At 43.4% G+C, this 25,581-nt stretch overlaps 1 protein-coding gene across 3 annotated transcripts; it reads right to left on the reverse strand.

Annotated features, from left to right (window-relative positions):
- Positions 1 to 1,099: 1,099 nt before the first annotated feature.
- On the reverse strand, positions 1,100 to 25,330 carry zdhhc23b (zDHHC palmitoyltransferase 23b). 3 transcript variants are annotated; one of them, XM_078408934.1, is made up of 6 exons: positions 25,275 to 25,330; positions 24,520 to 24,662; positions 15,319 to 15,473; positions 11,006 to 11,698; positions 9,490 to 9,570; positions 1,100 to 1,900 (listed from the first exon to the last, which is right to left on the reverse strand). In XM_078408934.1, the coding sequence occupies exons 3-6, from the start codon at positions 15,453 to 15,455 to the stop codon at positions 1,633 to 1,635; spliced, it is 1,179 nt and encodes a 392-aa protein (XP_078265060.1). In that variant the 5' UTR covers positions 15,456 to 15,473; positions 24,520 to 24,662; positions 25,275 to 25,330; the 3' UTR covers positions 1,100 to 1,632. The 3 variants fall into 3 exon arrangements, with proteins under 3 accessions (XP_078265060.1, XP_078265059.1, XP_078265061.1); XM_078408933.1 differs by having other exon boundaries at positions 9,490 to 9,657; XM_078408935.1 differs by lacking the exon at positions 9,490 to 9,570.
- Between the last annotated feature and the right edge of the window lie 251 nt (positions 25,331 to 25,581).

Below are 25,581 nucleotides of genomic sequence, written 5' to 3' on the forward strand. Positions count from 1 at the left end.
AGCTGAAACAGATGACAAGGTATATGAATCTCCTGTAAAATTCGCCCGAGAGTAACACAGTTTAATGTTTGAAAATGTTTAACTTTCAGGAAAAATTGAGTAAAAAAAACTCGTGGCAACTTTTTAAAACCAAGTAGGTTTTTTTCAAAATAAAATTTATTTTGTTAAAACTATTTTAAGAAAATTGATTCGCACATTAGAAGTGAAGCACCGTAACAACAAACAAGTGGATACAACTTCACTAATGGCTTCATCAAGTTTTTGGAGAGGAGGCCTCAACTCAAAATTTAAATCAATCATTTCCAACTGAAAACAATTATCAAAAATAAATAGAGAGAACATAACCACTTGAGCGATCACCACCACGAACAAAAAAACTAACAGTAATTGCTCCCACTGCAATACTCTTCCATCACTTGCACTCATTCTCAATGGAGGGGTATTTATAGCCTGCTGGAAAGCATTGCAAACCTTGAGGGGGGGGGGGGGGAATTGCAGTGTTAATTGTTATGCTGTTTGACTTTTTGTTCTGGCAGAGTCTTTTTTGGGCATTAGTCCTTTGCTTTTAAGTCATAATAGATTGTTTCACATATCACTGCCAGGAAGCCACAACGTGTATAAGGAAGGAGAGCAAAAGCATACAGGATAAACGGTAGTTAACATTTAGAATGTCAGAAAAGGAAATAACAATTACCTATTCCACGAACTCCATAATATTCAAACTACTCAGGTCTGAGATTTTACAAGTATTAAAGGGCCGTATTATTGGAATACTGTTTTTGCAAAACAAACAGAATTTTAACTAACATTTTTGGTCAGTGCCCACAATTGGATTATGCCACTATGCATATACAGTTGTCATGGAAACGTCAAACCATTTCTACAATATAGCTGCAGAACAAACACGTTTTAAGTGTACCCTTTTAAGCGACTAGAATTGTTTCTTAGTTATTTTTTTGTTCAGGGCCAGCAAAAATACTAGAGTAACCACTATTTAAATATCTGATGCTATGGCTCAAATATTAAGTATCAAAGTATGGAACATTCAGAAATTGCAGCATTCAATGACATTTATAATATAGACACAAACTCCCTTTTGATGGTACAAATTACTTAATGGCAAATGGCTATTTTTTCCTAGGACTGTAAAAATCGAGAAACTATCCTATTTTTTAATGCAAATATTGATTAAATTCAGTATTGATAATATCATAACTAGTAGAAAATGTTAGAAATATTCAGCTGTTCAGGGAGCATCGTTCAAAAGAGAAGCACAGTTAACATTTCAGATTTGTCAAACCGTCACTGATTTCGAATGTTAACCTTTGCTTTTCCCAATCCTGTCACTGGCTCTGTTTAAAAAACGCAGCTCATCGAGTAGCTAGTATAAGTTAGATCAATATTGCAAACTAGAGAATTTGTGGATAACAAAATCATACACATTGAAATCAAACACCTCCCAGTAGAAATGTGCTTAGAGAAATGCTCGAAACTCTATTTTCTACTAATTTTTTATTGATTTATTTCAAATGCCATCAATTCTTTCTGACAGATACAAAAAAAACATTGGGCACATTAGGTCATAAGTGTGTATCTATGGCTCAACAACTCGATTAAAATAATTTATAAATATTATACTAAATCTTCAATTCCTGGCTTCCGAGGATGAGGCTGGAGTTGAAGGAATTCTTTCCAGTTGTTTAGGAGCCCCCGGTTGTACTTGTCAGTTTTTATGATTAGGCCACAGAGATATCTGCCTCCAGTTTTGTCTCGCAAAGCAAAGCGAGTTTCTCGCTCCGTGATGTTGCAACTGATGTTGATGAGCTGAATGAGGAATAGATAACCCATTCCTGCAGCGACTATTGCACAATACCAGGCACAGGTAAACGAGAGTGCGGTGCTGCAAAATAAAAAAGAATCATTCACAACATTGCAAGCAGATATTGCATTAACCCAGTCATAGCAGCAAGGGCGGCTATTGCAACAGTCTAGAAAATCATTCACCCACAGAAAATAGATGCATATACTACGAGAAATCTACAAATGCTATTGTAAAACATATATACATTCCAGAATCTAGGGGCAATACTTAAATATTTCTGAATTTCAGAAACAAGCACAGTGGTAGAGTTGCTGCCTTACAGCGAATGCAGCGCCGGAGACTCAGGTTCGATCCTGACTACAGGCGCCGTCTGTACGGAGTTTGTACGTTCTCCCCGTGACCTGCGTGGGTTTTCTCCGAGATCTTCGGTTACCTCCCACACTCCAAAGGCGTACAGGTATGTAGGTTAATTGGCTGGGCAAATGTAAAGAAAAAAATTGTCCCTAGTGTGTGTAGGATAGTGTTAATGTGTGGGGATCGCTGGGTGGCGCGGACCCATGGGCCGAAGGGCCTGTTTCCGCGCTGTATCTCTAAATCTAAAATCTAAACAAAAAATCTAAAGAACATTTTACAATTTGGTTTTAAAAATGTTTCTCTGTATATAAATCATAAGAAGGGTCTTTATCCGAAACGTCACCCATTCCTTCTCTCCTGCGATGCTGCCTAACTCGCTGAGTTACTCCAGCATTTTGTGTCTACCTTCAATTTGAACCAGCATCTGCAGTTATTTTCCTACACATAATTCCGCACATCATACTCTATCACCTTTCTTCCCTACGTTTAACTTGTTCACATCCTTTTAGGAATCTTTAACCTCTTCATAACTAATTTTCCCACCTGGAGACTCATTGTCAGAAGACCTTGGTTACACTTAATACCACAATGTAAGCCATCATCAACAATGGCTGTTAAGGCCCTGACATACATCCTATGATAATTCCCTGGTAGCAGCCTGCTATTTAAGTATTGCCTATTGTTTTTTTCATCCTTTATTTAATACCCAATCCTTGCAAATGTATTACTCCTAGATCATATCTGGGATGACAACCTTTCTCATGGCATTTAGAAATTTCTCTCAGAAATTCAAATTCACCACAGCCACTCTTGCTCTGCTATCGTTTGTTGAACGTATGATCTCAAACAAAAATTACCTTCACTTATATCAGGAGTTCAAACAAACGAAGTAAAGCTATTTACATTTGAATTTGGAGAGTACTATGAATTGAGTTTACACTCTTACTTCCCATCAGATTGTAATCTGCTTTTCATTTCTCTTCAGTTTGCTTGTGGCTTCAATTATGTATATCAAGGCACATGACAAGCAAATAACATACGTGAATGAATATATTGGAAAGGGAAAGATAGAGTAAGACAGAGCATGGTGCAACTATATTTCAGATTTGTTCATAACCTTCAACATATTGCAAGTCATACACAAGTTACAAGCTAAAATTTAATTTCACAGAATAATAGGTGATTTCAAGACAGCTCGGCAATGTTTAGTCAAAGGTGGGGGGGGGGGGGGGGGGGGGGTGGTTAAGGAACCAATAGGTAGGGGAAAAGATTTGTTTGGAGATGGAATTTCACCTTACAATCTAGACAACTGCTGGCGCGACTAACTAGAGTGCACTGATTAAAATCAAAGACGCTCGAATGAGGAACATCTCGACCTTGGCAGTGTGAATGAGAGTGATGGAGATGGCACGGAGGGATTCATAAAACTAAGATAATGCTTGATCTGGTGCAAATATACAATGAGAAAGCATGGATGTGGTGATTGAACAGGGTCTGGGTGAGAGTCAAGGTGGAAAATGAGGGTGGCATAATCTTATGAGTTAATGATTACACACGACTCAGTGACTGAAGAGGATTCAACAACATATTGTGGAAGGTGAGATAGCGTTAAAATAACCACGCTAGAAGAAAATAAAAGCATCAGTGAGTGTTTCTTCAGAGAATGAGTTGAGGCATGGTTAGAGCCAAGTAATGTTACAGAAAGGGAAGTAATGAGGTGTTACAAGATCGCAGGATTGTTTCAGTTAAATACGACACCAAAAATAACAATGGACAATCTGGCTGGATCTCAATCATTTGCTCCAAAACCAGCACAGTGTGTTAGCAAGAGTAATAGAAACATAGAAAATAGGTGCAGGCGGAGGCCATTTGGTCCTTCAAACCAGCATCGCCATTCATTGTGATCATGGCTGATCATCCACAATCAGTAGCCTGTGCCCAACTTCTCCCCATATCCCTTGATTCCACTAGCCCCCAGAGCTCCATCTAACTCCCTCTTAAACTCATCCAGTGATTTAGCCTCCACTGCCCTCTGTGGCAGAAAATTCCACGAATTCACAACTCTCTGGGTGAAAAGGTTTCTTCTCAACTCAGTTTTAAATGGCCTCCCCTTTATTCTTAGATTGTGGCCCCTGGTTCTGGACTCCCCCAACATTGGGAACATTTTTTCTGCATCTAGCTTGTCCAGTCCTTTTATAATTTTATACTTCTCTGTAGGATCCCCTCTCATTCTTCTAAACTCCAGTGAATACAAGCCCAGTCTTTCCAATCTTTCCTCATATGACAGTCCAGCCATGGACTCGTGAACCTACGCTGCACTGCCTCAATAGCAAGGATGTCCTTCCTCAAATTAGGAGACCAAAACTGCACGCAATACTCCAAATGTGTTCTCACCAGGGCCCTGTACAACTGCGGAAGGACCTATTTACTCCTATGCTCAAATCCTCTCGTTATGAAGGCCACATGCTATTAGCTTTCTTCACTGCCTGCTGTACCTGCACGCCTACTTTCTGGTGTACCAGTATCTGGTGTACAAGGACACCCATGTCTCGTTGCACTTCCCCCTTACCTAATCTGACACCATTGAAATAATAATCTGCCTCCTTGTTTTTTGCTGCCAATGTAGTACACCATCTTATAAAATATTCCAACCCCTAATAAACTGAATTAAATCATTTGACTGCAAAGGTTTATGTGAAATGTTAAAAAGAAGGTTAATTGCAAAACATCACTATATGGAAAAAGAGGGGGGACGTTGGGACAAAGGCACAAGCAACCTTCCAATCCCTTCCAAATTTTCTTTTGGATCACCCACACACTGATGCACAATTAAATCCTCACACTTCATTAAACACAACAAATGCCATTTTTTTAAATCTTTCCAAAATAAAAAAGCTAATATCGTTTTCAGGAAAGTTTAATTGTCAGAATAGAAAATTATGCTCCTTGCCAAAGTCAAAGTGAGGCAGTGAATTCCACAGATTTACAACTCTCTGACTGAAAAAGGTTTTTCCTCATCTCCGTTCTAAATGGCCTTCGCCTTATTCTTAAACTGTGATGGAGAATGTGCTGTCAGTGCAACAAGCTAATGGAAGGAGAGTTTCAGGTCTCTCCTCCGTTCAACTATCTGGGATTTATATTTAGAGGTGTTATTTCAGGAAGGCTACATCCGATTTATCAGCTTCCCAGGCTGGCAACGCTTGATTACATTAAATTACACTTTTCAGCACTCTACCGCACAAAATAGCAGCTAATGATCTTGTGGCCAACCCAGGTTTCAAACACACTCACGTCAAAGCAAAAACCTTCCAAAGTGCGAAAAGAAAACAAAGCAATGCACGGAAATAATTTCAATATATGTATGTAGGATTGGAATGGCAAATTGTTTAAGGTTCTGTGCCAATAATGGTCGACCTGTCGCTAACTTAGCATACAAGGGGTACATTTCCCACATACAAGTCGTGAAGGTACTTCACTGAGCAAGATCATGGCCTGGAAAATATGGCATTTTTAAAATAAATGCAATATTGGAACAATATTATTTTGCCTCACAATGCTTTAAAATTACTTCCAACAAGCACAGCAGATTAGATCGGTGGTTTGTGGGTCTGCAGTTTCTCCCTCTCCCCCAACCAAGCCCTAATCAGGTTCGACCAATTCAAACTCTCTCATCAGCCTGCACATAGAGATATTTGTGGGCACATGTTTATGTTACAAATCCATTTGCTCCCACTTAGCAATCTAGGAGATAAGACAGACATTTGTGGGAACTGGGAATGAAGCATCAAATGGAAAAAAATCTTAGCATTGGCAACATCTATTTTGCTAAGAACAAAAGAAAATCATTAACAGAATCAACAACACACATGAGCAGTGTTCAAATTAGCTGATATTAAATACAAAGCATAGAAACATAGAAAATAGGTGCAGGAGGAGGCCATTCGGCCCTTCGAGCCAGCACCGCCATTCATTGTGATCATGGCCGATCATTCACAATCAATAACCCGTGCCTGCCTTCTCCCCATATCCCTTGATTCCACTAGCCCCTAGAGTTCTATCTAACTCTCTCTTAAATCCATCCAGTGATTTGGCTTCCACTCCCCTCTGTGGCAGAGAATTCCACAAATTCACAACTCTCTGGGTGAAAAAGTTCCTTCTCATCTCAGTTTTAAATGGCCTCCCCTTTATTCTAAGACTGTGGCCAACATTGGGAACATTTTTCCCGCATCTAGCTTGTCCAGTCCTTTTAGAATTTTATATGTCTCTATAAGATCCCCTCTCAACCTTCTAAACTCCAGCGAATACAAGCGGGACTGTCGTATGTTGAAAGGCTGGAGCAATTAGGCTTGTATACACTGGAATATAGAAGGATGAGGGGGGATCTTATTGAAACATATAAGATAATTAGGGGATTGGACACATTAGAGGCAGGAAACATGTTCCCAATGTTGGGGGAGTCCAGAACAAGGGGCCACAGTTTAAGAATAAGGGGTAGGCCATTTAGAACGGAGATGAGGAAGAACTTTTTCAGTCAGAGAGTGGTGAAGGTGTGGAATTCTGTGCCTCAGAAGGCAGTGGAGGCCAGTTCGTTGGATGCTTTCAAGAGAGAGCTGGATAGAGCTCTTAAGGATAGCGGAATGAGGGGGTATGGGGAGAAAGCAGGAACGGGGTACTGATTGAGAGTGATCAGCCATGATCGCATTGAATGGCGGTGCTGGCTCGAAGGGCTGAATGGCCTACTCCTGCACCTATTGTCTATTGTCAGTCTTTTCAATCTTTTCTCATATGACAGTTCCGCCATCCCAGGGATCAATCTCGTGAACCTACGCTGCCTCAATTACAAGCAATGAAGATGCTATCAGAAGGATGTTATCAGAACATCCGGCATGGTGGGCGGCACGGTGGCGCAGCAGTAGAGTTGCTGCCTTACAGCGAATGCAGCGCCGGAGACTCAGGTTCGATCCTGACTACGGGCGCCGTCTGTACGGAGTTTGTACGTTCTCCCCGTGACCTGCGTGGGTTTTCCCCGAGATCTTCGGTTTCCTCCCACACTCCAAAGACGTACAGGTTTGTAGGTTAATTGACTGGGTAAATGAAAAAATTGTCCCTAGTGTGTGTAGGGTAGTGTTAGTGTGCGGGGATCGCTGGGCGGCGTGGACTCGGTGGGCCGAAGGGCCTGTTTCCGAAAATCTAAAACCTAGAAGGTATTTGCCATCGTGCAGTCTGTGTCCATATTTAGAATGTGCTTCTTTGTACATTGCCATTTCTCCCTCATCTTTCACCTTTCTCTGCACATTTACAGCCCGAGTTCACTGCCAACTGCACAGCCGCCATGTTAATCATTGATGCAGTAATTTCCAGAAATGTTAGCTAATCACATTAACGGCCCATATGAGGTGTAACTGAGTCCTATCATCTGCTGTTCCCATTACCCACTCTCTGCAGTGAGGAACGACCAAATTACAATCAGGAACATTGGAAAACTTCTCCCTCCCTCGCCCAGGAACACAGGAAACACTGGCCCCAAAACATTGGATAATTAAATTAATATATTGGAGGTACTAACTGTTAACAGCAATGACACTTACAAGTAAGTCTCCAACAGGCCAGGCATGAGGAGAAAAAGCCTGACAAGTCAAATAATTCTTTCTAAGTCAAAGACTTACCTAAAATTTAAGGAAGAAATCCAATTAATTTGCATTTTAAATGATCTACATTTTCTGTTGGCACATTGGCACCCGCCAAGCTTCGCAGAGAGTTCTTCACTCATAGGCTGGTGTGCAAGGCCCAATCAGACGCCAAACATCCTTTGCACCACCTCGCCCAGGATTCACAGCAACTGGGACCTCAACGCCTGTCATCTCGTCACCCTTTCTCCCGTCACGCAGCGACCCTCTGTGGCTCCGGTTCCAACATACTTGGAGCATGGAGAACCAGCTGGGAACAGACATCGCCACCTCCTCAATTCACTGTCGCACCGAACACCACAGCCCCACCCGGCTCGGACATGCCCCGCAAAGAGTGGGTCGCCCTGAACCGGCTCCGCACAGGGGTCGGCCGGTTCAATGCCAACATGCATCGTTGGGGGTTGCGTTCATCAGCAGCCTGCGTGTGTGGAGCAGACCAGCAAACAGCGCAGCACGGTATTTTCGACTGCACTGTCCTCCGCCCCCCTGGTGGAGGGGTAGACCTCACAGCCCTCGACAACAGCACATTGCACTGGCTACAGCGCCTGGAGGGTGTTACATAACTTCTGCTGCCTCAAACGCAAGAAGAAGTGTGTCCATCATTTTCTTGAGGTATAGTTCCACAGATTTACTACTGAGTTTGAACTAGGAGGCCAAGTGTAGTACTCCAGGTGAGTATGGTTAATTCACCAGTGAACCCAGGATCATCGTAATTATTCCTGTTGTTCAGCTACTCACTGAGCGGTGCAGCATCTCCATCGATGGCACACGCCACTTCCCCCCCATTGAAAGCACAGCCCAACATGTCCATTCACTCTCTTTATGGACCATCACAGTTGCACGAGTCCCATCTCCTTGCCACAAGCAAATTGAAATGGGAAGATCTGTGCAGTCATTAACTGTATTTTCACGAGGATTATTTTGGATTTAAAATAATTTACTTATTGCGTTTTCCCTCAATACTGTGAAAAGGGTCATTAATATTTGCCAAGTCACCAAGCCAGAGAGGCTTGAACTGAAAGGAGTCAGTCAAGTTGTAACTGAGTGGTCTTGACTGGACTGAGCAGGTTGAATGGACTTTACCGTGGCTGATTACAGAGTACCGCAGATGGACATTCGAGGCATATGGACTCTGTGACAGATAACAAAGCTCTCAGCAAGCAAGCTGAAGGTGATACAGCAGTGATAAACTCTCCTTATCAGCACACGAGGAACCACACTTTCAGATATATCAACACAGCACAGAAAAATATACACTGGCTCAAAGGCATGTTTGGGACTGAAGCCAGAAAGTGTTCCTTCACACATAAGATAATTAGCTTAAAACACCATTAATAGCAGGAACGGCTAGCAGAAGCTGGACCAGGGGATCTAAACAAATTCAACCAATACTAAGGGTTGTAAATTGGAAAACAACTGTTTTCTTATTCTGGAAGAATGAAATCAAACGGGTTAAAGTCCCAACATTGTACGAACCCATCGCCCACCACTGAAATCTTGCAACAAAAAAAAATAATAATTTGGAACGGTTTACATATTCCATTTTGCTTATCAAATTAAGAGATTCTACTCAAATTAGTTCTGTTAAATAAAGAAGGCTATGGACGTGATGGTCCCTTTTCTTACCTGTGTTCTTTGTAGACTCCAGGACAATAGAATAAGGCCATGAAAATGCTTTGACCCCTGCATGTAGTGGACAGTGTCAGACTAATTCCATACAGTGAGGTGAGGAGGAAAAGAAATAGGGTCAGAATAAATGCACGGTGATTGCCTTGACCTACACAATTGTTAATCCTGGAAATAGAACAAGATAAATAAATAAAAACGGTTTTGAATCAAACTTGATGCAATCCACGCTGAATTGATTTCTCTCAAACTATAAATGACAAATGTTACAAAGAAACTGGGATTAACTGAAAATGTCAGTGAAATAAATAAAAATTACACGACAAAAGGCACAACAAAGCATACCTGACCAGACTACCTACCTCCATTAACTACACACACACACACACACACCCAGTGCTGCTGTTTGTTAACGAGTTTGCACGTTTAACATCCAAGTTATTAAACAAAGAAACTGAACGTGTGAAACATTATAGCAGGAAACTAAAACTTTAGGAACCGCAATAGTGGCATTCATTTAATCTTTCAAGAAATTAGTAACCAAATAAAATGTTTCTTGAGATTACACAACATTCCCATAATTCTAAGAGGGCTGCAGAATTTCTTGAGATGGTACAAGGCCAGGAAAGATGATGGCATTGTTCTCAAATTTCCATTCTACAAGGCTTCATCTCACACATAAAATCAACATCTCATTACTGACGGTGGTCAATAAGTGTGGAATAGAGACAGCCATGTCAAAGTTTACACTAAAAATGAAGTGTGTGAGAGTGAAGCAGAATGTAGCAAAATAAACTTCCAAAAGTGTTGCCCGATTATCAGTGAGAATGGTTTAATCCTGCAGCTGGTTGTTTAGATGAAGAATCACCAACAAAAGATCCTTGCTGAAATGATGCTAATTACACACATCTTTTGTAAAATTGAATCTAGTGATACTTGTATCTTATACAATGAGCTATCCCCTTTCCCACCACAGCATGTGCATCATCCTTTAAAGACACACACACTGACAACAGTGTTCTTCACCTGCCCACAGGCATTCCACATCCCCAAGTCAATAGACAATAGGTGCAGGAGGAGGCCATTCGGCCCTTCGAGCCAGCACCGCCATTCAATGTGATCATGGCTGATCATTCTCAATCAGTACCCCGTTCCTGCCTTCTCCCCATACCCCCTGACTCCGCTATCCTTAACAGCTCTATCTGGCTCTCTCTTGAATGCATTCAGTGAATTGGCCTCCACTGCCTTCTGAGGCAGAGAATTCCACCGATTCACAACTCTCTGACTGAATTGTTTTTTCCTCATCTCCGTTCTAAATGGCCTTCCCCTTATTCTTAAACTGTGGCCCCTTGTTCTGGACTCCCCCAACATTGGGAACACGTTTCCTGCCTCTAACGTGTCCAACCCCTTAATAATCTTATACGTTTCGATAAGATCCCCTCTCATCCTTCTAAATTCCAGTGTATACAAGTCAAACTTAAAACCAAACTCTGAATGTAATCGGTGTTGCACCTACCAAATGCAGTGATGGTCCAGCCTTTGTACACAGTTTGCACATATACGACAATGTCCAGAGCGTGGTGGTCTCAAAGTCTTGCAAACTTTACACCAGTCCTTTTCGAATTCATTTTGACTCCTTTGCATTTTGCCGTTCAGAGTGGAATGATTTAATGTTGTGGGTGCATCCCAGCTCACCGGCTGTATTTCGCATTTGCCATTCATAGTGCACGATGAAATGCTATTTTTCTGGGCACCTTTGATTGGAGCACTTCTCCAGTCCGTCCTCAGGTAGCCTGGGTCCTTCTTCGTTTGTGCTACACTGACTAGTGTCAGGGCCAAACCAGTCGTGAGCACAATCACTTGGACCGAGCTTATGGTCCCTCTGGGCATTATTTCAGTCAGAAATAGATAGTACATGTAACCCAGAGAAAATATGCCTAGACTTAGAAAAAAGAGTGTGTGCCCTTTCTTCTGGTGGGTGACGTAATAGTACCAGAGCACCAATATCGGCACGGATGTCAAAATGATGAGGGCCATGAAGAAATGAAGGGCTGCAATATGAAGGAAGATCGGAAGGAAAACAAGGGGCGGTAGAATTGTGATATCGATATTCTTGGCACCCAACAACCACGGGATCCGCAGACGATCGGAAATAGTGGCTGAGACTCGCTCAATACTCTGTGAGCTGATGGATTTACCTTTCAAACACCTGGAAGTGAAGAAAATATATGAATTATTCAAATGGTCCCCCCCCCCCACTTAAATGAAGGCAGGCTGCTTAAAACAACTTCATGAAAAAAATTAGATTGTCACAAAATGCAATGGAAATGCATCCTTCAATGCCGACTGAACTATCTGGCAAATCACAGAATAAAACGAGGAGTCAAAAAGTGGCAGGTTTCATGAATCATATGCATGAGAAAAAAATCATCAATTATGATCTGGCAGAACTTTGATATGGCCTCAATATCTCCTTGGATTATTATACAAAAACAAAGATAATTCTCAGTGGTTTTTCAAAAAAAGTACTTGAATATATTTTGGCTACAATCAGTTAAACGGACAAATTTCTGTCTACTGCAATTGTAGCGGTCCTAATCTGAATACACCTATCCAAGCTTAGATAATGTACTGCATCGACTGGACTCTTTTACGGGCTGTTATGGACCCGCCATTGTTCATTGTCATTGTCTTGTCAACTCAGAAATATCTGCAATGCCTAAATATGCTGCAAATTGTGGAGTATCCTTAAGTACTTACCAGGGAGTCCCTTGTTCTTCTCAGTAAATGTTTTTATTTTTTGCAATGTGATCAACATTTTAGAAATTTGAAGAGAGGTTAAGATTCCTGCTGGCAAAATCCTCATTAAAAAAATCAATCTAAATATTGCTGTTGTAATAATAAAATGTTACTTTATTTCCCCCACCTCCCTTCAAGCCAATTCTAAACATCCTTCAACAGATATCTGTTAGGAAACAGCTGATGTGGGCCTCCAAATCCTTAATAAAGGGGGTGCAATCTTATCCTTGATTATAGAATTCCCTAACTACCACATAATATTTTCCCAGACTTCTCCTACCCTCTCTATCCCCACACTAGACAGCCTGTCGCAACAAGCTGGCATCACCCATGTTCTCACCATGCTTCTGGTCTATCTCCACCACATCACGAGATGGGATCAGTTCCTACAGGTTTGTATTCTCCGTTTCATTGGAGTTCTTTCTTTCTCCTCCCACCATCCACCACAGCAAACTCATTCAATGCCCAACGTTTTCTGCCATAACTGCTGAATGGATCAGACTCTCCAGTTATTCCGCCCTCCCTCCCCCAACCTCTGTGCCAGAGTATTTTTAACTCGATGTCTTGTGCAATGACCATAAGCCAGGTAAGGCATCATCTACCAGAAACATGTGTAGAAAAAAACCCAACTGCAGATGCTGGTTTAAATCGAAGGTAGACACAAAATGCTGGAGTAACTCAGCGGGGCAGGCAGCATGCTGTGTAAGCCAGCATCTGCAGTTCCTACCTACACATTTCATGTATTTTGTGTCTGATTTTGTGTCCAATATCACATATTTGCTTGTGATTTGAGAAGTATACGAGACAAAAACTGCTAGCAAATAAACACTTAAACATGAACTCCACATGCTAAACTGAAACGGTTCAGAAGGTCGGAGATGCTCATTGTTGGCGCCACACAAAGTATTTGAAAATCTCAAAGGATGATTGTCATCTAAATCAAAAATAAAAAGTTTCACAGACGTATTTAAACCAGGCACATTCCACAAAATCATACTGACGACCGGAGACTGAATTGTCCACAATTGATTACCACTAATGCCTGAATACAACTTCACGGTCATTATTTATTAAAATGTAAATGTGATCAGCATACTCAATAGAAACACATTAATATATATTTTATACAAATACACTCCCTAATAGAGTAACATTTGATAATAATCTTATTAGCAAGATCAATATTCACATAAACCATCTGATTTCCTGGAATTTCACTTCACATAATTGAAATTATATGAAAATAAAGTTAATAATTCAATTTGAACAGTGATTTCTTAATGGACTTGGCAATGCACTAAAATAGATTGCAATTCTTCACGATGCATCATCTTGCACTGAAAACTATTGCCACTGACATCTATAAAATGCTTAGCTTTTACAACAATAGAGTAAAGTTTTAAATTACATTTTAAAAGCAAAACTGATATTTCTTACGTCTGGCATTTCAATTCCTTTAGCTAAAAATCATATTTACAAAGAGGAATATTTTGTGGCAACAGTGAAGTCATTGGATCCTTCTACATAAAGTGAAACTGAAGCACAACTAATCTAAATACCTTCAAAGAACATACCTTTCGCCTTAACAGAGGACTTTCATTATTCTGTCCACCTTGTTAAGATTTTATGGATGTATAAGATTGTGAAGCTGGCGAAGGTGGAAAGATTAGGTAGCAGGGTGAAGCGGGTTATGCCTCCAGCGCCTTCAGGTAGACAGCAGAAGATGCCCCTGGGACACAAAGATGGCCGGGCGAGGCAATGAGAGGGAGCCTGTGGCCCACTCGTAACAAGGACAGAATCCCCCTCGTTCTCACCTTCCACCCCATCAGCCAGCGAATCCAACAAATCATCCTCCAACATTTCCGTCACCTACAATGGGACCCCACTACTGGCCACATCTTCCCATCCCCTCCCCTTTCTGCGTTCCGCAGAGACCGTTCCCTCCGTAACTCCCTGGTCCACTCGTCCCTTCCCAGTTCTCCCTCTAACTTCCTCATCTTTACCATGAATGTCCAGTCACTCTACACTTCCATCCCCCACAAGGATGGTCTCGAAGCCCTCCGTTATCACTGCTCTCCCTCTAACTTCCTGTCTCCACCTATATCCTTCCTTTGTCCCGCCCCCCCGACATCAGTCTGAAGAAGGGTCTCGACCCGAAACGTCACCCATTCCTTCTCTCCTGAGATGCTGCCTGACCTGCTGAGTTACTCCAGCATTTTGTGAATAAACACCTTCAAAGGAGAGGGATGGCGGTTCATGGGAACTGCTCCAGTACATCAAGCGTTGGGCCGACCAGGCTTTGAACTTTGAATAGTGGTGCAAAAAAAATGGCAGCACCCTCGTTTGTAATATATGGAAAATGAATACCTGACAAATAAAGCATTATTGATGTGAAGTCTAAATTAACACCACAACAAGAGGAAGGTTCAATTACTTCCAAGACTGCTTACATCCTACAAATTATTCAGTTTTGTGGCTTGAGATGACACCTTGGTTAAAATACGTTTCCTCTGGAATGGAAACAGCATCATTGCTGCTGGCTGCGAGGTCAAAGCAAAATGCTAATTTAATATTAAAACGTTATGTCACGACACCTGGACTCCCCCCATCCCCCCCCCCCCCCCCCTCCTCCCCTCCTCCCTAAAGAGGTTATGCCCAGGTATAAACCCGTATTTTGAGTTGATGGAACAATAAAATTGTGAGTTGATGGAACAATAGAAATTTAAATTTATATTTCAGGGCAGATATTTTCAAAAAGAGAATTGGTCATTTGCAATGTGCCTGGATTTTTTTTTAAATGATAAAACTTGGTAAGTTACTTGCCCAAAGCAAAGATTGTTATTTTTAATCTACTCATATCCGGTTTCATAGGCAAAGCAGAGCAATTATTAAAAATTATAGTCGTTATGATCCACAGATCGAGAGCTCTTATCGATATTTAGTGAAAGGAATAAATCTACTTCACTTTGCCAAAAAAGTATCCACTAGCTAATAATGAAAGGGGGACACACGAGAGTAAGATCATCTGACCTGTCACAGGCCTCATCCAGATCCTCACAGTCACAGCAACTGGCCAGTATGTGTGTTTTCTCTCCATGATGGTTAATGTATTCACAACAGCAAAGACTGCCTTCCTCATCAGACATCTTAGAGCATTTCTTCTTCATGCTTCTTTCCTTATAAACCTAAAGTTACAAAAACAGAGAGTTAAGAAATCCATAACGACTAGTCCCCACTCTGACTAATCTGCACAAAACGCAATTAATTCTGAGCTGTTACCATATTTGTGTACAAAAAGATGTACTTATCATATCATATCATATCATATATATACAGCCGGAAACAGGCCTTTTCGGCCCTCCAAGTCCGTGCCGCCCAGCGATCCCCGTACATTAACACTATCCTACACCCACTAGGGACAATTTTTACATTTACCCAGCCAATTAACCTACATACCTGTACGTCTTTGGAGTGTGGGAGGAAACCGAAGATCTCGGAGAAAACCCACGCAGGTCACGGGGAGAACGTACAAACTCCTTACAGTGCAGCACCCGTAGTCAGGATCGAACCTGAGTCTTCTGTTTCTCGAGTTGATTACATTAGCATAGTGCATTCACGTTTTTCTTGTCCTTTCCAAACTGTGTTAAAAATTGTTACTAAATGTTTTCTCAGGTCTCAAGACATTACAGAATATGTGCTTGGTGCCAAATTTCTTGATGCACATCACTGAGAATGAGCAAGCTCTTAAAGGGCCTGTCCCACTGAGGCGATTTTAAGGCGACTGCCGGCGACTAGGCTGTCGACACTCTGACTAATCTGCACAAAACGCAAAACGCTGTCGCCGCCAGTTCGCCGGGGGCATGATCGGGAGGAGTCTTCAAAGAATCTTAGTGGATCTCAGTGCGCCGCTGAGAAATCATCCGGTATGAAATTTCTCGGCAACAGCTGGCTTGTCGCCAGGTATCGTTGCTTATTGCGGGCGCTGTCGCATGCTGTCCCTAGGTTTGCAAGCTTGTTGCCTGTACTTTATCATGACATCTCATTCAAAAAGGTTTTGAATAAAATTGATTTTGGTGATTTAAAAAAAAATAGGTGTCTGAATTTATTGAATTTCCAAGTACTTTATCATGACACCTCATTCAAAGATTCTAGTCGCATTCATTTTGACCATTAAAATCAAACGCTGACACACGCGTTGCGCTATGGGAACACTTTTCATTCATTTATTTAGATCAATGAGGCAAGCACATACACAGGCATTTCACTACGTTTATTAAAGGCCAAAGCTGACACATAGACAGACACTACTAACACAAAGATAAACTGAGTTTTACTGCTATGCTGTTTGTAGTGGGTATGCACACCTGACCATAAGGGCAGCAAGGTCCGGCCAGACCATTTCACACGTCACTGTCCTTTATGGTCAGGTGTGCATACCCCCTACAAACAACATAGCAGTAAAACTCTGGTCAAATACCAATAGGTAATCTTAGATTGTAACTTACGTTAGTAATGCTGGACAAAGGAGGTTAAATGTGTAGAATTCACAATCACCAACTCCCATCAATGCGATATCAAAATTTATTTATAACTGTCGACTTAATAAATCAAATGTTACACAGGGCTGTTTGGCATAAACAGGCTTTTAACAGCTTCACTATGAATAACGCTTCCTGCAATTTGTATTTTTAAGTAATTTTTTTAAAAAGCTGTCAAATTGTACCCACGCCACATATCTTTGTAACGTCTATGTTTATGAAAAGTTACAAATAAATCTCCCCATTAACTTCAGAAAAGCAGAGTTATGTAATAACTCGAGTGTCATTGATTAGACAACAAAGTACACCAAATCAAGTAAATACCGCTTCCTGAAAAGAACAGAATTATTACATTATCCAGAGCAGAAAATCAAACCAGGGCAGACTCTTCACAGTGAATGATAGGGCTCTGGGGAATGTTGTCGAGCAGAATAATAAAGGAATACAGATACATTGTTCTCTGAAAGTGGCGTCACAGGTAGATATGGTGGTCACGAAGGCTTTTGGCACATTAGCCTTCATCAGTCAGGGTATTGAGTATAGACGTTGGGGGCATTATGTTACAGTTGTACAAGACGTTGGTGAGGCAACACATGGATTACCGTGTTCAGTTTTGATCACCTAGCTGTAGGAAGGATGCCATGAAGCTGGAACGAATGCAGAGAAGATTTACGAGGATGTTGCCAGGACTTGAGGGACTGGGCTATAGGGAGAGATATGAGAGTAAGGTCAGGGCCAATTGTGACCGGTGTGAGAGGGGTGGTTAATACCGAAGTTAAAGTGTTGTATTTAAATGCGCGAAGTATAAAAAATAAAGTGGATGAGCTTGAGGCTCAGTTAGACATTGGCAAGTATGATGTTGTGGGAATCACTGAGACATGGCTACAAGAGAACCAGGGCTGGGAGCTGAATATTCAGGGGTACACAACGTACAGAAAAAACAGGCAGGTGGGCAGAGGGGGCGGGGTAGCTCTGTTGGTAAGGAATTATATTCACTCCCTTGCAAGGAGTGACATAAAATCAGGAGATGTAGAATCAATATGGATAGAGATGAGGAATTGTAAGGGTAAAAAGACCCTAATGGGAGTCATCTACAGGCCCCCCAAACAGTAGCCTCGACATAGGGTGCAAGTTGAATCAGGAGCTAAAATTGGCATGTCGCAAATGTAATGCTACGGTGGTCATGGGAGATTTCAACATGCAGGTAGACTGGGAAAATCAGGTTGGTAATGGACCCCAGGAAAGAGAGTTTGTGGAGTGCCTCCGAGATGGATTCTTAGAACAGCTTGTACTGGAGCCTACCAGGGAGAAGGCAATTCTGGATTTAGTGTTATGTAATGAACCTGACCTGATAAGGGGACTTGAGGTAAAAGAGCCATTTGGAGGCAGTGACCACAATATGATAAGTTTTAATCTACAAATTGAGAGGGAGACGGGAAAATCGGAGGTGTCAGTATTACAATATAGCAAAGAGGATTACGGAGGCATGAGGCAGGAGGTGGCCAAAATTGACTGGAAGGAGGCCCTAGCAGGGAAGACTGTGGAACAGCAATGGCAGGTATTCCTGGGAATAATGCAGAAGTTGCAGGATCAATTTATCCCAAAGAGGAGGAAAGATTCTAAGGGGAGTAAGAGGCACCCGTGGCTGACAAGGGAAGTCAAGGACAGCATAAAAATAAAAGGGAAGAAGTATAACATAGCAAAGAAGAGTGGGAAGCCAGAGGATTGGGACTCTTTTAAAGAGCAACAGAAGATAACTAAAAAGGCAATACGGGGAGAAAAGATGAGGTACGAGGGTAAACTAGCCAATAATATAAAGGAGGATAGTAAAAGCTTTTTTAGGTATGTGAAGAGGAAAAAAATAGTCAAGGCAAATGTGGGTCCCTTGAAGAAAGTAGCAGGGGAATTTATTATGGGGAACAAGGAAATGGCAGACGAGTTGAACCGGTACTTTGGATCTGTCTTCACTAAGGAGGATACAAACAATCTCCCAGATGTTCTAGTGGCCAGAGATCCTAGGGTGACAGAGGAACTGGAGGAAATCCACATTAGGCAGGAAAAAGTTTTGGGTAGACTGATGGGACTCAAGGCTGATAAATCCCCAGGGCCTGATGGTCTGCATCCCAGGGTGCTTAAGGAGGTGGCTCTAGAAATTGTGGACGCATTAGTGATTATTTTCCAATGTTCTATAGATTCCGGGTCAGTTCCTGTGGATTGGAGGGTAGCTAATGTTATCCCACTTTTCAAGAAAGGAGGGAGAGAGAAAACGGGAAATTATAGACCAGTTAGTCTGACATCAGTGGTGGGGAAGATGCTGGAGTCAATTATAAAAGACGAAATTGCTGAGCATTTGGATCGCAGTAACAGGATCGTTCAGAGACAGCATGGATTTACGAAGGGGAAATCGTGCTTGACTAATCTTCTGGAATTTTTTGAGGATGTAACTACGAAAACTGACAGGGGAGAGCCGGTGGATGTGGTGTACCTCGACTTTCAGAAAGCCTTCGACAAGGTCCCACATAGGAGATTGGTGGGCAAAATTAGAGCACATGGTATTGGAGGTAGGGTACTGACATGGATAGAAAGTTGGTTGACAGACAGAAAGCAAAGAGTGGGGATAAATGGGTCCCTTTCAGAATGGCAGGCAGTGACTAGTGGGGTACCGCAAGGCTCGGTGTTGGGACCGCAGCTATTTACAATATACATCAATGGCTTGGATGAAGGGATTAAAAGTACCATTAGCAAATTTGCTGATGATACAAAGCTAGGTGGCAGTGTGAACTGTGAGGAAGATGCTATGAGGTTGCAGGGTGACTTGGACAGGTTGTGTGAGTGGGCGGATGCATGGCAGATGCAGTTTAATGTAGATAAGTGTGAGGTTATCCACTTTGGTGGTAAGAATAGGAAGGCAGATTATTATCTGAATGGTGTCAAGTTAGGAAAAGGGGACGTACAACGTGATCTGGGTGTCTTAGTGCATCAGTCACTGAAAGGAAGCATGCAGGTACAGCAGGCAGTGAAGAAAGCCAACGGAAGGTTGGCCTTCATAACAAGAGGAGTTGAGTATAGGAGCAAAGAGGTCCTTCTGCAGTTGTACAGGGCCCTAGTGAGACCACACCTGGAGTACTGTGTGCAGTTTTGGTCTCCAAATTTGAGGAAGGATATTCTTGCTATTGCGGGCGTGCAGCGTAGGTTTACTAGGTTAATTCCCGGAATGGCGGGACTGTCATATGTTGAAAGACTGGAGCGACTAGGTTTGTATACACTGGAATTTAGAAGGATGAGAGGGGATCTTATCGAAACGTATAAAATTATTAAGGGGTTGGACACGTTAGAGGCAGGAAACATGTTCCCAATGTTGGGGGAGTCCAGAACCAGGGGCCACAGTTTAAGAATAAGGGGTAGGCCATTTAGAACAGAAATGAGGAAAAACTTTTTTAGTCAGAGAGTTGTGAATCTGTGGAATTCTCTGCCTCAGAGGGCAGTGGAGGCCAATTCTCTGAATACATTAAAGAGAGAGCTAGATAGAGCTCTTAAGGATAGTGGAGTCAGGGGGTATGGGGAGAAGGCAGGAACGGGGTACTGATTGAGAATGATCAGCCATGATCACATTGAATGGCGGTGCTGGCTCGAAGGGCCGAATGGCCTTCTCCTGCACCTATTTTCTATTGTCTATTGTCTATTGAGAGATTGGACAAACTAGGACTTTATTCCTTGGACCACAAGATGTTGAGGGGTGATCTTATAAAATCACGAGGGGAATAGATGGGGGAATGCAGAGGTTTTTTTTAATCCAGGGTAGGGGAATCAAAAACAAGAGGACATATGTTTAATGTGAGAGGGGCAAGATTTAATACAAACCTGAGGGGCAACTTTTTCTACTCAAAGGAAGTGGGTAAATGGAACGAGCTGCCTGAGAAGGTAATAGAGGCAGATACGAAACAACATTTAAAAGTTACTTGGATAGCAAAGGTTGAGAGCGATGTGGGCCAAACACGGGAAAATGGTACTAGATGGGATATCTTGGTCAGCTTGAACAAGTTGGGCCAAAGAGCCTGTTTTTGTGCTGTATGACTATGACTTTATTAGCTAAAATGTGACTCAAAGCTATCTGTATCTCCACTGTCACGGTATGGAGAACAAAAATAAGTGCTGAAATAAAGCTCATAAAACATCGGGGGAAAGCCAAGTGCCCAAACTTAAATATAATGAAGATAATCCCAGGTACATAGAATTACACAGTTGTTTAAAAACTACTTTTTTTTTTTCTAGATATATGACCTAACCCAGCCAATATCACAATATTCCATTTATCCTCCCCATCTCTCCATCAACCACTCTGCAACCTAAAACTAACCCGTTGTCTCTCTTTCCCAGTTCTAACTAAGTGTCTTTGATGTGAAACATTAACTCAGATGAAACGTTTCCCTTTTCACAGTTGCTGCCTGACCTGCGGTCTATTTCCAGCATTTTCTGCTTTCATTTCAGCCGACTCGGGGTTCTGTCTTCCTCCCTTTACATATCTGGTCTAAGTATAGATAGCAGAATGATCCTGAACGGCAGCCAAGCTGCCAGATAGTTCGTTGGATCAGATAGCAGCTTGCCAAGAGCAAAATGAACAGAACTAAGGATTTATGTTCCAAATTGCCCAATATCACATTCAGCTGCTCTGACCTCTTAGTTTCTGAACGAGTCTTAAAATCGGTGCCATTCCATGTAAACTACGATGAGGTATTCTACCCGTACGTTGTCAGATGTTTGATAGCAAGCCAGGTGAACTCTTCGAAGTTCAAAAACGATACGTCTTGACGACCGGATACAAATACCATCGCAGAGGTGAAGCCTGTCAAGATTTTCACGAGCTTGGCTTCAGCGAAGCACGCAAGCTGCACATTCTGAAATAATATCAAACAAGTACTCTACATGACTGCTGCGGAACAGAGTACTACACACAAGGAATTAAAAAAGTATTCCTCTGGGTATTGCATCCCATGTATCTGTGATTAATATTTTCTTTAAAATATAAAAGTGCCCATTTCTAAACTACACGTACTTTGTAATTCCAAGACGAGATTCAATCCTTTATTCTGCCACACTCCTGTTGAACCTCTACGTCCAGATAGTGTGTATTGAACTGTGTGGACAACTGCCTACTAATTTCTTGCCCGCAATAAGCAGGGAAAATGACATTGAGGATGTCAACTCTCAATCTTCAACATGGTGATGGAAAATGCTGAGAATGCTGTCCGGAACACTTACTCACCAGTAACCTGCTCACCCATGGAGCAAGGAGCTGATTTACAAAGGGGAGGCAAGGGCAATTGTCCTTGACATCAAGTCAGCATTTGATTGAATCAGGCATCAAAAAGCTCAGGTGCAACTCAAATCAAATGGGCAACAATGGAAAACTCTCCAGGAGTGGTGTTGTACTTCATGCAAAGGAAGACAGCTGTTGCTTCTGTACGTCAGTCCTCCCTGCCAGAACATCACTGCAGGATTCGAGCATCCATAATCTCATGTGTCGGATTTCAACATCCGCAGCCACTTGCGTCTCCCATCTATCAACAAATGTTGCTTCCATTTCCAGCCCTTATTTCTGCCAATACCCCCATGCCCCAAACTTGGAAAATGCCTTATGCAAGTCCAGACAGATAATAAATGGCAAGCTCTGGACAACAATCAGGTCCAAGCTGGAATGCAGCACGTCGCATTCACAATGGCTGTCTCTAACAAGGGCGATCACCTCTCCATGACATTCAACGACATTACTTTCACATGTTCTTATAGCATCACAATCCTGGAAGGTCACAATTGGCTGAGACTAAAATAGACCAGCCATATAAATACTACAACAATAGCAAGCTAGCCATGAGGCTCATCTACAAATTCTCTTTACTATCTAGGCGAGAGTCAGATGTGTGATGCAACACTAACCGGATGCTGATTAAGAGGGCAGCTCAAACAATGTTCAAGGATAAGACGAGAATGAACCAGTCTACTTCATCAATTATCCATCCACAATCTTAAACCACCCCTCCCTCTATCCCCCCTCTGTCTTCAGTGTATTCAAACTGCAGATCTACAGCAGCACCCCCTCACCATTATTTTGAAGGCGATGGGAAGAAATTATAGGAGCACACTCACTTCCAAGTTTCACACCAATCTGACCCAGTTAACCACTCCTATTTCTTCAATATCCTGGGCTAAGTCCTGAAACTCCAATCTGCTCCGTACCAATGGGTACGGAAGGTACCAACTTCTCAAAGGAAATTAGAGATGGCAAGGATAGACGCCAAAATGCTGGAGTAACTCAGCGGGACAGGCAGCATCTCTGGATAGAAGGAATGGGTGACATTTTGGGTCGAGATCCTTCTTCTGCAAGTTAGATGACAAGTAAAATGGATGACGTTTCAGTTCGAGACCCTTCTTCTACCCGGGACCTCTTGGTCAGAGAACTTTTTTCAAAAAAATCCATAAACTTCACTTAACATAATGACAAACCCAATGAGTCAAGACCCAACCTGCTCAATACCTTTCCCATAAGACGACTCCTTTCAGCCCAGCAATTAACCAAGTAAACCCAAAGATTCTTCTTTAAGGAATACAAATCTTGCAGTATTCCAAATATGGACTTCCCATGTTATGTCCAGAGATTGCAGGACTTCCATGTAACCACATCAATAGACAATAAACAATAGACAATAGGTGCAGGAGGAGGCCATTCGGCCTTTCAAGCCAGCACCACCATTCAATGTGATCATGGCTGAACATTCTCAATCAGTACCCCGTTCCTGCCTTCTCCCCATACCCCCTGACTCTGCTATCCTTAAGCTCTAGCTCTCTCTTGAAAGCATTCAGAGAACTGGCCTCCACTGCCTTCTGAGGCAGAGAATTCCACAGATTTACAACTCTCTGAGTGAAAAAGTTTTTCCTCGTCTCCGTTCTAAATGGCCTACCCCTTATTCTTAAACTGTGGCCCCTTGTTCTGGACTCCCCCAACATTGGGAACATGTGTCCTACCTCTAACGTGTCCAACCCCTTAATAATCTTCAGACTGAAGAAGGGTCTCGGCCCGAAACGTCACCCATTCCTTCTCTCCTTCCTTCTCTCCTGAGATGCTGCCTGTCCTGCTGAGTTACTCCAGCATTTTGTGAAATAAATACCTTCGATTTGTACCAGCATCTGCAGTTATTTTCCCACACATCAAAAGCAGGATCCTCTTAACATATTGTCCGAATCGTTTATTTTCTGATACACCTTTGCCAAAAAGTGCTGGGACGTTTGATAGTGTGGGCTTCCCCTCTATGGGCTTTCAGTTCCTTTTCACCTTCACATTAGGTGTGATGCACTACATGGCAATAATTAAGTCTTAAAGTTTACCAAAATATTGTTCATGTCCCTTAACTCTCTGCCTGTGTTTAATGTCTCCCCGTACATTATCTTACGAGTGCAGTACTTACAAAATGCATAAATGTCTGGCTGGTCTGAAGGCATCACTGGAGTATTTAACCATTATAACCGTGAGGTGCGACCTACAGTAATCCTTCCCACCCAATGGTACCTCCCTGTAACTGATTTACCTCCCGCCCCCAAACCACAGCCCGCACCTTGACAATGATGATAACCTCAGGTAGGTAACAGGTACAAACCCGGCACTTGCAACCCGCCCAAAACAACACAACACAACACCTACCACAAACTACAGTGGGCAATGCTCTGCACCGACTGGGCTGCGATAAACTGCCAGCTGCCACTCGGTGAACTTGCTTCGTGTTGGATGTTGAAGTTGTAGCCACTGAGTGAGTGTGACCGCGCTGCACACAACCCGGGTACACCCTGGAGAGACAAGGAGGCACCTGTAGCCGGCCGGCTGGCTCCTCTCCTCTCATCCCCTCCTTTCCACTCTCTCCTGCTCCACTCTCTCCTGCTCCCCCCTCTCCCCTGTGCCCCTCTCTCCCCCGTTCCCCTCTCTCCCCTCTCTCCCCTCTCTCCCTTGTTCCCCTCTCTCCTGCTCCCCTCTCTCTCCTGCTCCCCTCTCTCTCCTGCTCCCCTCTCTCTCCTGTCCCTCTCTCCCCTCTGCCCCTCTCTCCCCTCTGCCCCTCTCTCCCCTCTGCCCCTCTCTCCCCATCTGCCCCTCTCTCCCCTCTGCCCCTCTCTCCCCTCTGCCCCTCTCTCCCCATCTGCCCCTCTCTCCCCTCTGCCCCTCTCTCCCCTCTGCCCCTCTCTCCCCATCTGTCCCTCTCTCCTCTGCCCCTCTCTCCCCTCTGCCCCTCTCTCCCCTCTGCCCCTCTCTCCCCTCTGCCCCTCTCTCCTCTGCCCCTCTCTCCCCTCTGCCCCTCTCTCCCCTCTGCCCCTCTCTCCCCTCTGCCCCTCTCTCCCCTCTGCCCCTCTCTCCCCTCTCGCCCCTCTGCCCCTCTCCCCCACTGTCCGCGACCTTCACTCACTCACTCCCAGCGCCGGGCAACAGGTCCCGTTCACTTCCGCGTCTCGCCGCCTTCCTTCACTGTTGCGCTTCACGCAGCTCCCGTCACCCGCGCGCACTCCCGGCCCCGCCCCGCCCGTCCCCTGGCTGCGCGTCCCCGCCCCGCGCGCACTCCCGGCCCCGCCCCGTCCCGCCCCGCCCCGCCCGTCCCCTGGCTGCGCGTCCCCGCCCCGCGCGCACTCCCGGCCCCGCCCCGCCCCGCCCCGCCCGTCCCCTGGCTGCGCGTCCCCGCCCCGCGCGCACTCCCGGCCCCGCCCCGCCCGTCCCCTGGCT

This window comes from Rhinoraja longicauda, chromosome 12 (assembly GCF_053455715.1).
Source record: "Rhinoraja longicauda isolate Sanriku21f chromosome 12, sRhiLon1.1, whole genome shotgun sequence".
Lineage (NCBI taxonomy): Eukaryota > Metazoa > Chordata > Chondrichthyes > Rajiformes > Arhynchobatidae > Rhinoraja > Rhinoraja longicauda.

What these genes read in the sequence shown, in the direction of transcription:
- zdhhc23b (XM_078408933.1), bottom strand. Translation starts at nt 15,455, where the DNA reads ATGAAGAAGAAATGCTCTAAGATGTCTGATGAGGAAGGCAGTCTTTGC. An exon ending in CTGGATGAGGCCTGTGACAG is followed by an intron (nt 11,699 to 15,318) that starts GTCAGATGATCT and finishes CTTCACTTCCAG; the next exon opens with GTGTTTGAAAGGTAAATCCA. An exon ending in GGAGTCTACAAAGAACACAG is followed by an intron (nt 1,901 to 9,489) that starts GTAAGAAAAGGG and finishes TTTATTTTGCAG; the next exon opens with CACCGCACTCTCGTTTACCT.